Here is a 13,880-nt window from a genome sequence, read left to right on the forward strand (position 1 = left end):
GGATATGAATCTCCTGTACCAATCCCATCTTGCCACCTCTAAGTATTGCTTGCCATTATGTCAAGAGACTAAAGAGAGAAACTGCTTTCCCTGTTGCCTAATGGCTGTCATGCTTTTACAAATTTTTACCATTCCCAATAAGAGATGTGATTTGCGTCATCCGCACACATAGTCCTTCATTAAAATCTCTTTTAAAATTGCATCATTATTATTCCCCCCCATGAATGCAGCACCAACCAAAGAAACTGCTGTTTCTGAAACCAAGCCTCTATATTCACAGTGTAATTTGGTGTTTTGGAGCAATAGCCCCACACGGACTCATTATCTGGAAGAGTTAGCTTGTTAAATGGATGTATTGGAAAGGTCAATAAAAATAGGAGTAAGGGGGGTACTCTGTAGTCAGATTTTATCTTGTCAGGTTGTTTCATGTGTAGGGGGCAGTTTCACAGCAAGTGCAGGCTATCAAATCTCCAAGCTCTTCTGCCTATTTCCTCCTAACTTATAGTATAATTGTATTGAAAGTATGGAGAAGTTAATTTGTAAAACCCTTCTATGCAATTCAGGTAAGACCAGTAAGAGATGCTCACCTGCTCAATGTTTTGTTTTTTTTTTTTTCCTTCTGTTTCTAGCTGTTTTACATGGTTCCTGTCACCCTGTGTGTTGGTGTTATTAGTGCCTTCCAGCTATCAGCCTTCACTTTCCGAAAGAACTTGGCAGCCACTGCTCTCCTGCTGATACTTTTTGGGTATGTGATTGGAAATGCTACTATGGAATTACAGCTTCCAAGAAACAAATATAAATCTTTAGGTGTAGTTTGCACCTGCTGCTGAATGCGTGGTTTTCTCTCTTTGTAAGCAATTATGATTCAGCAAAGCATAGTGAGAAAACAGGCTGAAACGTGAGTTTGAAAATTAAATACAAAAAGTGGAGGGAGATTTGCTCACACATTTTTTTTTAAAAAAGGAGCGCAAACATCTCAGAAGATACTCAGTCTGTATAACAGTAGTTTACTGTTAGGAATTGATTGTATGTTATCTTCCAGAAAATGAGGGAACATTAACATAGGTCAGAATTTCAGTGCTTATCTGTGCAGAATATCATCAAGAAGGTAAGAAACAGCTTTTATTACAGCTCTAACTGTTTTCTGTAATTCAACATAGCTCCAGCAGTTTATATTTCCAATGAGAAGTCTGTCCAATAGGAAGTACTGGGGTGGATGGAGATTTGTCTTCCAATAATACTGTGAGAGAGGAAAGTTATACCATGCTACTCTCTTGCTTAGTTTCACATGAAAAACAACAGCAACGAAAAAAAAAAAACAACCAAAAATCCCACCAAAAAAACACAAAAAACAAAACCAACAAAAAATAAAAAGACCCCAAAAAACCCCAAGCAACCAATGAAAAAAACAAACAAACAACAACAACAACAAAAACCAACACAACAATCCTGTAATAGAAAGTTAAAATAACTGGTTCAACAAAGGATTGATATCTCTATAAAAGTAAGTCTGTTCAGCTCTGGGATCAATCATATTAATAGTGTGTTGTGTTGTGTCACTTGAGGGGCAGAATTAAAGTTGTTTTGCTGTACATGTACAGTTTCTGTAATACCATGATTTCAGGGTAAGATTTTTGATAGAGTTTGATTTTAAAGTTATCTATTTATATAAAGACAGACGGCCCAGGTCTGTTGAAACATACTGGGACTCAACTTATACTGGGACTCATAACTCTTCCCATGTGCAGTCTAAGGTGATGTTAGAAATGCTGAAGATGAATTGTTAAAGGAAAAGGCTTCTGAGAAGTTTATTTCTTATTTCAAGCAACTAATTGTTGCTCCCCTTGTAGGGGAGATCTCACATGAGAGATGTTTAGATAATGAAATATAGCTGCTTCATGAAACCCCCCCCAAAAAAACCCCAATTTACTATATTGCGCCTTGAAAACTGTTTTCAAGGTTTTGTGTCTCCAGCAACTTATTTTTTGGAAGCTGTTTAGGTATCCTCAAAGCTGGATCTTTTCTTGGAAATTCTAGCCTCAGTTTATTCAGAACCATACTTCAGAACTGTCCTTCATCAAATGCATTTTGAAAGCCACAACAAGCCAAGTCCTCTCTTGTAAAACCTTCCAAATTCTTTGCATAATTCTATTTATCATTTTTCCTTATAATTCCAGTTTGAGCTCCTCTTTTCTGGATGTGAATAGCCAAACTAGTATGAAATATTGTGGAGGTCGTGATGCTAGGATTTTGTAAATAACTTGTATGAAACATCCAAAGTTCATAATTTCATAATTTCCTCCTCTCTGTATCTTTCTTGGGTACCACCCTCACTTCCTTTCTTCTGCACTTCCATCAAGTTATTCCTTCAAGTTAAAGGCACAAATTCTAACCAGTATTAGAGCAAAGATTTCACACTATGAAATCTCACACCTTTTTTTATTAGCTTTGCAACCACTGAATCCTTCTTGTGATCCAGTTGCTGTCGTATTAGTGAGGCATAAGCTTCTACAGAAACCTTAGCCAAGCAGCAGTTGAAGCACACAGTACAAACCATGTCTACTGAAGACATGACAGGGTTTTTCTAGTGTGCTATGGGCTTTGACCCTGCCCACAGTGTATTATCAAGCACCAGTTATGCTGGCATTGTTTTAACCAAAATATTGAATTAAACTTTGAGTATCTCAGGTAAAAAAGTAATTGAACAAAAATGGGTCTTATTTTGTTGACTGCAAATGCAGCTTAATCAGCTCAATATAATCCCTCCTGTTCTATTCAGCTTTGGCTGACATAACAGATGTTGCAGTGATTTTTAACAAGGAAATCTGTGTATTCAATGTGTATTAACATATATTAATATGATAGAAATGTAGGTGCAACTGGCCACAACTTTAAAGGCTGTATTTGAACATCATATAACTTTAGGATTTTGAAAGTCTTACTCATTTCTTAGCAGCTATAAGCAAAAAAATCAAATTTTGCTTTCATTTACAGCAGAGCAACAGCACTGTAAATCATGTCTCTTTCCTGAGCTGTTTCCAAGGATGGACTTGTATTTATGATATTGTTATTCTGAGAACAGTGATTTTGGTATGTGCATCAAGGGAAGAAAAGATTGTGTTATTAAGACTGGCAAAAGGATGCTGAAAAGTATAGGGGGATCTTGAATACTTATAATTTCATTTGAGATCCAAACATTGAGTCATTCAACCTTTATCTTCCTGTAAACTGAAGATAACATTATTATTACTTCCCAGCAGGGTTTGCAAGTTTGTTTTTTAAGGTAAAGGATTTTGGCATTCTTCAATTAAAAAGATCCATCTATAAAGTACAGAATACTGAATTGAAAAGGGAATGACTTAGTTTAGTATTCTAAAGTCATTTAGTAAGATGACTTTTATGGCTTAGTTTAGTAATCTAAACTACACTTTAAGGCAATGAAGAAGTGAATTCACAGATTTTTGGTTGGTTGCTCTTGCATTGAGCTCACTATTAAACCAGTTATACATATTAAAATTATATAGGAAGTGTTTATATATACACTGTGCATATGCTTATTGTTGTGCAATAGTGTATGCTGATAGATATGCTCCTGCAGTCTATATACTGCTTGTTTGATAGATATATCTTGCACTGTGTTGAATGGAAGATAAGTTTTCTTTACGTGCTCTGATTGTCTGGGCCTTGTTTTAATCTTTACAAACATCTCTTTATAAATAAAAAACATGTACATGCTCCACTCTGGATAGACATCCTTTGATTTGTCATAATGGAAATGCCTTCCTCCTTCCTTTAAACATTCTCATTGATGACGATGTAGCCATGGACATGCTGTCTTATCCTCATAGTGCTATGCACCGGTTTTTGACAGCTATTACTCTAATGACAGCCTGGTTAAGGTAATAACATGGTCTGTAGGATTTTTCAATTCTCACATATCACCAGCACAAATACTAGTTTCAGTTCAAAAATTATTGGGTTTTTTACTCATTTTTCTTCTCTTTCTTTGCTCACTACCTCCTTCTTCTTCCTTTTTATTTTTTTTTCTTTCTATGAGAGCCTCTCAGAAAAGATAACTGCTCAGCATCCATTATTTAAGCTTTAAATATTTTGTTTTAATTCTATATCTGTGTAAGAGGCTTGCTAAAGTGCATGGATTTGCAATCATTCAGAAATCAGGATTGTGAGCTATCTGGAACAGTCAAAGTAAATATCTGCAGCTGATATATGCAAACATGGATCTTATCTGCACATAACATGGCAGTAGATATGTGTACATCTATGGAAGGGTAAGCCAAATTTTCAAAGAATATGTATCCCAAATTTGTCCCTTTTTTAAATCACTTGTTCTGAAGAGTTGTTTGACTGTCTTAGAAATAAGAAACAATAATTGTGTTTTTTTTTCTGGTGTGATAACTGACTTTTTTGGGGTCAAAAGCATAACATTTTTGACAGTTTTGTTTCTTTAAACTTTCAGATATTCAACTTTACCTTGGATGTATCTTGCATCCAGATTCTTCTCAAGTTCAGATGTAGCTTTTATTTCCTACATCTCCTTAAATTTTGTGTTTGGCCTATGTACCATGCTGGTGACTCTCTTACCTCGCTTGTTAGCTATAATTTCCAAAGTGCAGGTTAGTACAAAATCTTTGGTTTACCTTTTTCATAACTGAGATGTATACACACACATACATGCATATATATATTTGAGAATGTTTGTATGTGTGTTTACATATTTATACAGATAAGATTTTTCTGGAAGAAAAACATATGGGTTTTAAATGTTCATGATTTTTCTATATTGACTGTTACCATCTTGAATTTTAACTTGTCTATAACTCAAAAAAGCATGCTGTAATAATGGAAAAACAGTGTTAATTGAAACTTTGACATTTTCTAGACCATTAAGTTGTAATTGGCACATTATGGGAGCTGTTCTGGTCGATTAAATAGATTATATGCATTGTAAAATGTGTTTGAATAATATTGACATAAGAAATAAGCTGCATATTCCTAGGATCACTAATGCACTGTATGAATAGCGATTTATGCAGTGCATTCTCACTCTGTGTATGTATTTTTAATTAGTTATAACAGTATTTAAACAACTTGATGGAAAGGAGTTCCAGAATGAGTATGACTCTTTATTCATGTGCAGGTCAAAAACTTGATGTTTAAAGTCACATCTGGATTATTTGACATACAATTGTGTAAGCAAATTTGGTATTCACTTGGGTTTAAGTTGGTGATTTAAATTTGATATTATTCAAATACTAAAATGTTAAGGAAACAGAAGAATCATGGCTACGTGTGTTTTGATACTGTCTCTGAACTTCAACTAAGATTAGAACGCTGTAGCTGTAGAAAGTCTAAAATGCAATATGATATGAACCCTGTCCCCAAAACAGTTCAAAATATGCACTTTAGAATTCAGTTTACCATGAGTGAGATTTGAATGCAGTATCCAGTTTTGCAAGACTGCTCATTAGGCTGTTGGATAAAACTAAATTTTTTTCCGTTTTATCTTTATCCTCCTCCATCCTTGCTGTGTCTTAATACAGAGTTTTCAGAACATCTACAATATCCTCAAATGGGCATTCATCATATTCCCACAATTCTGCCTAGGCCAGGGCTTAATAGAGCTTTCGTACAATCAAATCAAGTTTGACCTGACCAGGAACTTTGGAATAGATTCTTACGTGAGCCCCTTTGAGATGGATTTCCTAGGCTGGATTTTTGTGGCAATGTCTCTTCAGGGAACACTACTACTTCTTTTACGTCTTTTCCTTCATTGGGATCTCCTCTGGAAACCAAGGTGGGTTATCATTTGTATTCTGCCAGAGTGGGCACTGAACTAATTTTTGGAGAAAGAAAATGTGTGTTCTAGTGTGTTCCTTTGAACAACAGAAGATAAATTCTTCTGATAACATGATGTACCTGAATTAATAAAAATTACAGAAAAAAATACAAGTAGTTGTTTTTCCCTTGAATTCTGATGAGAATTGATCGCCAAGTGCTATGGGATTACAACCAGGAAAATAAGAGTTATTCAGGGTGCAGCAATGACCAATTTTCCATGTATCACTTATTATCATCCTCTGTTGTAGGGGTCATTGCTCAGTTAACAGCACAGACAGCCCTTCAGAAGATGTTGATGTAGAAATGGAGCGACAGAGACTCTTTGGTGGAAGAACTGGTAATGATGTCCTACTTCTGTACAACCTCAGGAAGTGTTATGGAGGTTTCAGTAAGAAGAACACAGTTGTGGAAAACATAAGCTTGGGCATACCAAGGGGAGAGGTAAAGGAGTCTTTCCCCTTTTATAAAGTAACACTTTATTCTGAGCAATTGTTGAGACATACTCAGTGTGTCTACAGTGAAAGGCCCATAGATAGCAGCAGAAAAAATTCAGTTGTAATAATTTCTGAAAATAAATAATTGGATAAAACTAGAAACTCTGGTGGTGCTGAAGAAGCAACTGTTCATTTATTTTTTTGGTTAAACATTCATCAGAGTCTTAATTTTTTTACTTCTTGCTTATCTTTACCAAATTACTGTACTTTAGGCTAACATAAAAAGCAAGCAAGGTAGCATAGCAGTTTAGTGTTCACAGAGGAAACAGAATACCCAACTCAATAGCAAACTATGGACTGCATCCTGAATTTGTTACCACAGCACATTTTTGGTTCCCATGCTGAAATCATCACAGTACATTTGAATATAGCATATACAAATAAACTATTTCAATAAATCAAAATTTAGTGCTGAACATGTTTGTGTTTGGGGACTTTATTCATTATTTGGATGGTCTGGGGAATTACAGATATTAATTTCTAAACCACTGAGAAAGAAAAGACTTTTCTTCATTGCTAATATAAAATTAGAAGATCTGAGAAACTTGCACACAGCAGCACAGGTGCAGTGATGTTCCTGCTACTTGCTGATCAGATGTTGGGTAACTGAGGTAACCAGGAGGATGTTATTGTTGATTAAATCAATAAGAAAGTTCATGAAAAAAGTATTTAGAAATCATAAAGTGCTAAGTGTAGACTTAATATGAATCCTATCCTAGCTTAAGCATGAAGTTATTGCAGCTAGGGGCCTGAAATAAATGTTCAAAGTGACTGTGTCTCTTGGGTGTTTGGTATTCACTTGTACAGAGTGAAGGAACTCATGAGAAGCTTGGAAATATTCACTCTTGGACTGATATCCAGGGTTTGGAAGCAGGATCTAAAATCCTCCTACTCAAATGTAGCATTTACTAATAATATGGATAAATAATGGGTTTGATTGTTTGGCAGGATTTTAAGAGGAGGGCTAGAATCCTAAATAAGTCACTTCTGGTAATTAGGGGGTAATCAAAATATGATATGTACGAGTTTTTTTTAAACTGATTTTCTGTGGGAAAGGGAATTTGCGCACACATTATATCCACATATAATTTCTTACAGCCATATAATAGGAAATGTGGAAAGGGGTAATATTTCTTATTTTTTTAGTATAGCATATTGATTTTTTTTTCCAATATCTCTGATAGTGTTTTGGACTCCTGGGAACAAATGGAGCTGGGAAAAGCACAACATTTAAGATGCTGACTGGAGATATCATCCCATCTGCAGGACGTGCTGTTATCAGGACTCCTACTGGGTAAATTACACAGGGTTTGATCAGAATAGTGCTAATTGATAATGCACATAATCAAAGACTCAGCACGTCTTCAGTCCTTTATACTGTACTCTAGGGACCTATTTTGTTCCCTTTTAAATGTATATTGCTTTGTTTCTGTTAAATCTCTGGAAAAGCTTTTTAGCATTATTTAATTCTGTTTGACAGCTCTGTTAATTGAGAATAAACTTGTCTGGTAGCAAAAGAGAAACTCTAAGAAGACTTAATATACATCCTTTTAAAACTTTTTAAAAAATCTTAACATATGTTAAAATGCATGGACGTATATCCCCTCACAAGTTCTGCACTGAGAATTTTCCAGGCTTAGGTAGATGAGCAGTGCTTCAAGTAGGTAATTTTAAAATATTTTCTTACACTAATGTACTTCAGAGTCATTAATTAATTAAATGATCAATATGCCATGTATAAGGATAAGAGGTAGTGTTGGTGAGATTTATCATTTTGATGGAGTGATGAATAATGGACTTTGGGTTAAATGCAACCAATACATTTCATTTTTCCCAGCAAAATTGGAGGGGAAAGAAAGTTATTTTTTTCAGTCAGTAGTAAATATGTATATACACATACATAAATGGCTTTTGGACTCTTTTCTTTTCCTAAATGATGTACATTTCAAAATCCTTTTTGGACAACGACAGGTCAAGAGTTTCATTAAGAAATTTTTAAAGGGAGCATTTTTGAATTTTCAAAATGGCAAGTTAAATTTCTTTAGCTTAGAAATCAAATGCTTTCATAGTTCAGTGTTTCCTTCTTCATGAAGATAATGATCATCAGATTTATCTTCAAAGATAAGTAGCTTCAGTCATTGCAAAATTCAGTTTTCTGGAAAATTTGCACTTTTGAAATGGACAAAATCAACAATATCAAACATAATTTTACTTCAGTGTGTTTTTTCATTATCTTTCATATCAAATAATAAAAAATGTTGATCGTAAAGCAGAAATTATTTACAAAACATTAAAAAAAACCAGATTTTGGAAGAATTATTCTTAAGAGAAGAAGTGGTGTGAGTGAGACTTTAAAATGGTTAGAGAGACTTTTAGATGGTTGTTTTCATTTATAATTTTCCAGATTTTTTTTAAATAATTTTTTGTCTTAAACAGAAGACAATTTTTTCAGACATTGATCAAAATTAAAAATGACAGAAGTGATTTAAAATTAGATAAAAATCAACATTTGTAATTCTTTGGAACTGATGGGTGGCTTTATACCTCCTGCCACAAGATATGAAGGAGGTCAGAAGTTTATAGCATGAATCTGAAGAGGATTTGAGATTTGGAGAAATAAAATTATCTGCAATAAATATTTTTTCAAATAAAATATTGCCATTAGGGTACCAGGATATTTAAACTCCCATGTTTTGTTTTGATTCTGAGCAGTATTTTGCTGTAGATTTTAATGGGACTTGTCTTGTGTCCCACCTGTGCATTCATGGATCACACATGACTATCTCCATGCAATGTCGTTGCAGATCTGTATTTGGGCAAATTATTTGATCTGGTGTGAAAATTCCAAAATTTTAACATCTACTTGAAAGCAAATATAAAGTTATAAGAATACAATTTATTATTATATATATTGACACTTACAGTATGTTTGCTGACTACTACAGCTTTTTAGAACCTCCTAAGATAATTAAAAAAAAAAATTACAAAACAATTCACCAATGCCTGGATTCCTTTTATCAGTTGTGTTTCTATGTACCTGTGGTTAAATGGATAAAAATTTATCTTCTGAGGTCAGCTAGTCAGTTACTGGCTTCTGACAATAGGCTAAATGCTGTCCCTGGACATTGTGTGTGTCACTTTCATTTCCCATACTGTGTTTTATAAATCCAACATGAAAGCATATATTAAGTTGCAATGTTATTTACCATATACTAAAACATAGGTAATGAAATTTGACACATTTAGGAGGCTTGAGAGAAAGCCTTAGACAATTGAATTTCAGTGTACAAAATACCCTTGACAACATTAATTATCACCTTGTACTATGGTGGTGTCAATCGAGTTCATGGATTTTTTTGTGTTTGCAGGAGCTGAAGTGAGTGTAGATCCCATATTCCCAAGATTTCAAAATGTAACGCTAATTCAAGAAGGCAACCTTAAGTAAGAGGCTGCTATTATACAGTAGCTTAACTTAGAGAAACAAACAATTTGAGGCTGTGAGAAGAAATGTATGTCCCTCCTGACTTTGTTCCTTGCTTCATATTTTGAAAACTGCTGTTGAAGCAACTCATCATGCATTGTGTTGCTGTACTCCTGAAAATCATTGAGACAAGTTTGCTGGCTCTTCCAGAGGTGGGCTCGTATCCACAACAGATCTGGAGAGCCATTCCTCAGCAGCTACGAATGACTAAAATTACTAATTGCAGGGAATTTTAGGTGGATTCATTTTCATTTATGACTCAGATAAATGAAGGGGAAGGTATAGTAAGCAGGCTTCTCCTTTTCTTACTCTGGTAGTGTATTCAGAAGCCTGGTGTTCCTGGCAGAGAGACTACAGTCAGCAGAAGAAAGCAGCTGCTGATCACAGCTGCAGAACATTTCTTGGTGAATAGAACTAGACTTTTTTGCTTAAAATTTACATAATGAAGGAGATTCCATGAAAACATTATCTCTGATACCTATTCCTGATGAATAATGCAGCTTAGATGTAGATCCCACCTCTTTTGGTTTTGACTGGAAAGAACACGTCTTTTGTCCTCTGTCACTGTGAAAGGACGAGATACTGTAGTCTGATGGATCCTTCACAGAATCATAAAATGGTTTGGGTTGGAAGGGACCTTTAAGATCCTGTAGTTCCAACCACCCCCCCATGGGCAGGGACTCTTTCCACTAGACCAGTTTAATCAAAGCTACATATAACCTTGAACACTTCCAGGGATGTGGCATCCACAGCTTCTCAAGGAAACTTTTTCCCATGACTCACCACCCTCACAGTAAAGAATTTCTACCCAACATCTAATCTAACCCTATCTTGATGATGTATTCTTCATGATCAAATAATTAAATAAGTATGTAAAATTACTGTTATGAACATTGCAGAACCTAACTAATTTTATTCCATGCAGAAAATCCTTAATTTATAACAGATTCAATTTCCTTGAATAATAACTATGCTTCAAAGTTTTTGGTTTAAAAACAAGTTAAAAAATAAAGAAACCAAACAAACACCCCCCAAAAATCTATGCATACAGTTTCCTAATTGATACTGAATTTCAAATGGAGTTGGGAGTGTCTTTTTGAGGCAGGTGCACTGATAGTGACATTGAATATTATTGGACAGCTGTTGCACCTTGGAACAACATGAATTCTAGAAATGGAAGATGGAAATTTTCAAAGGTATGAATTGAAGGTAAAGTAGAATTTTTGAAAGGTAGACTTAAAACATAGTGCAAGGATTTATAGACAAAGAGCCTCACACACCAAAAACCAAATTATATTCAAGGAACTTCTGCTATAGTCTCAAAGAAATTTTAAAAATATGCTTCTGAGAAGTAAGTTCCTTTTTAACAGGACATAAGAGCAGATTCACAACATCTTCAAGTATTTTTAAAGATTTGTTGTCCTCTAGGTTGGTTGTTTGCTGAATGCTTAATAACACAAAAAAAAAAAAAAAAAAAAAAAGAGCTTATTCTTAAGAGTCTGAGAGAGATCTGTGTTTGTTCTCATAACAAAGCTAATAAAATCCATAGAAGATAAGTATTATGTAAGTTAGTTTTCAGTATCACTGGAATTCATAACTCAGGGTGTCATTAAGTGGGAATATTTGTGAAATACTAAAGCCAGCGTCATCTTTTCTGCAAATTGGTTTTTCCAGGACTTCTTTGGTAGAGAAATGATTCTGAGGGAGGGAAGGCTTCTGGTCAGTTTTAATTGTGGTTTTCTCTTTTTGTTACACTACAGATTAAGTAGATATTTAAAATGCATTATGTGCCTGATTACAATTTGTGTGACTGACGCACATTTATAGTATACAAGCTGAGCAATCTACAAAAAACCTGGTTTTTTTTAAAATTTTAATTTCCCTCTGCATAAAATGTTTTAGGCAACTCATATAACCTTTGTAAGCCCATTCTAGTTGTTACTGTTATGTGATTAAAACAGTCCAGTCATACGAGTAATAGGAATTTATCACCAACAAGAGCCAATCACGTGAAGATAATGCCTTTCACAGGAGATTTTACTTTTTTATTGTTTTGTGTACCTCATTAATATTGCTGCTATCAGAGACATATCTGTGCAAAAGAAACAGAGAAGTAATTATCTTCTAGAGAGTGTGTCTCCAAATTAGGGATATTTGCCGCCTCAATATTGAAGAGTGACAAAGAAACAAGCAGCACTGAAACAGTTACTTCAGAAGGTTTGGAAACAAAATAGTGATAGCAAAGTTCCAAGAGTACCTTTCATAAAGGGCAGAAATATCAAAAGCAAACCAATAATTATTAGAAAGTAGATTATTTGAATAAGGTTTGTTTACTTGTCTTTAGAAAGTATGGTTTTATAAGACATTAAGAGACTGACAGGGTTTTAAAGTTGTGAAGCTTAAATATGTTTAAAAATTAACTGCATAATCTGCTTGACAATTAGAAGAGTTCTTTGTGTTCTCTGTAGTACAGCTGTTGCTCTACAAGAGTAAAAATTGACTAAAATTATCTCATGCTTGGCTCTACTGCCATAACTAATTGCCACCAATGTGGGAGCTGTTTAAATGAAAGGTAGTGTATGAAACTGTAAACATTTTTGTAGTTAGTTTTCCTGTCAAACAGCTTAAAGAAGTAAGGTCTGCATTAAATATGTACAAAGAAAAGCTGACACTTAACAAAGTGGTATAACAAAGTAGAACAAAGTGAGTCTTCATAGTCTTTGAATGTCTGCTGGGCTAATGTATCAGCAAATTCTGTACATCTGTTCCACTTTTTTGTGTTTGTGTGTACTTTGGCCAAGCTTTGTTTTCTTTCCTTTTCTATACTTGTGTTTAACCCCTCTTTAGTGACTCTGTCATAAAGCCTCTCTAAAGTGAAGAGAGCTAAACACAGCTTTGAAGAGAAAGTGTCAAAATCCTTTTAAGTGTCATGGCAAAGTCAGTGTAAAATAATGAATAATGTGACTGGTGGTTTGTTTGTATTTTTGGTGCCCTCTATTTTGCAATCTTTTCTGCTGTGCTTTGCTGAACAGGGATGACTTTAAATTCATACTTAGAGTATATTGGGATGCATATGCAAAAAAATGGATAAACCAGGTAACATCTTGTTCATAAGTGGCCCCATCAAGGACTGAAGCATTTGGCACTCTTCCTCATGTAATTAATTTATGTCCCATGAATTTCCATCTTCCTTCTGCTCAGAGATCCTCCATGACAGCAATTCCCCATCCTATTTGAATTGTGTCAGTCATCTCAGCTGTTGGATTACAAAGTCATAGGACCACAGAGCTACTCTTCAAAGAGGGAAAAGTAAAATATTTCTTTATAGCTAGAACTTCAACTCTTTTGATAGGTATGATATTCAGCTTGATAAATAATTAAAATGTAGTTCAAATAGCTTAACTTGAAAGGAAGAGTAAATTTACATAAATATAATGGCTGAAAGGGCTGTTTTTACACTGTATATCAATATAATTAGTCTAATTATAATGAATCTATAGTTACATTAATTACATTTTAACCTTGATTTTTTGTAATGTTAATTGAGCATTAGTATGCACTGAATTGAATGTGCAGTTATGAGTACAATGAAACGTCTAAGTACTTTTGCAATTAATGGAATTTATCTCTCTGTAGAAGCAGATATATGTATATATATATGTGTGTGTGTGTGTGTGTGTGGTATTGTAAGTACCATATATATATTGGCTTTTAATTGCATTGAAAAACTGCAGAAAAAGCATATACAAGTGAAAAAAAGTGCATAGTGGAGCCAAAAGTGAAACAATTTTAACAAAACCAGCCATAAGACTGATATCAGGGGTACTAAGTTGTCTCTGGAAACCTAACACTGAGGCTTACCTTTGAATTACAGCCCACAACCACCTATAAGCAATGTTGGTAGTAACCATTGTAAAAAACAAGATCCAAATCTAGCTCTGCAAACTAGATTTGGATCTGGCCTTCTGGAAACTGCAGGTCCTGTTTATACAGGAGAAGGAAACAGGTTTTGTCCAAGATCATATTCACTCATCCCAGTGATTATG

At 34.5% G+C, this 13,880-nt stretch overlaps 1 protein-coding gene across 1 annotated transcript in view; it reads left to right on the plus strand.

The window, feature by feature from the left end:
- Positions 1-13,880, plus strand: part of ABCA13 (ATP binding cassette subfamily A member 13) — a 166,651-nt gene that overhangs the window by 120,355 nt on the left and 32,416 nt on the right. The window contains exons 44-48 of the mRNA XM_053984027.1: positions 630-745; positions 4,478-4,634; positions 5,562-5,815; positions 6,108-6,300; positions 7,538-7,647. Of these exons, the coding sequence (XP_053840002.1) occupies positions 630-745; positions 4,478-4,634; positions 5,562-5,815; positions 6,108-6,300; positions 7,538-7,647 (830 nt within the window). The remainder of the gene's footprint in view (positions 1-629; positions 746-4,477; positions 4,635-5,561; positions 5,816-6,107; positions 6,301-7,537; positions 7,648-13,880) is intronic.

This window comes from Vidua macroura, chromosome 1 (genome assembly GCF_024509145.1).
Source record: "Vidua macroura isolate BioBank_ID:100142 chromosome 1, ASM2450914v1, whole genome shotgun sequence".
NCBI lineage: Eukaryota > Metazoa > Chordata > Aves > Passeriformes > Viduidae > Vidua > Vidua macroura.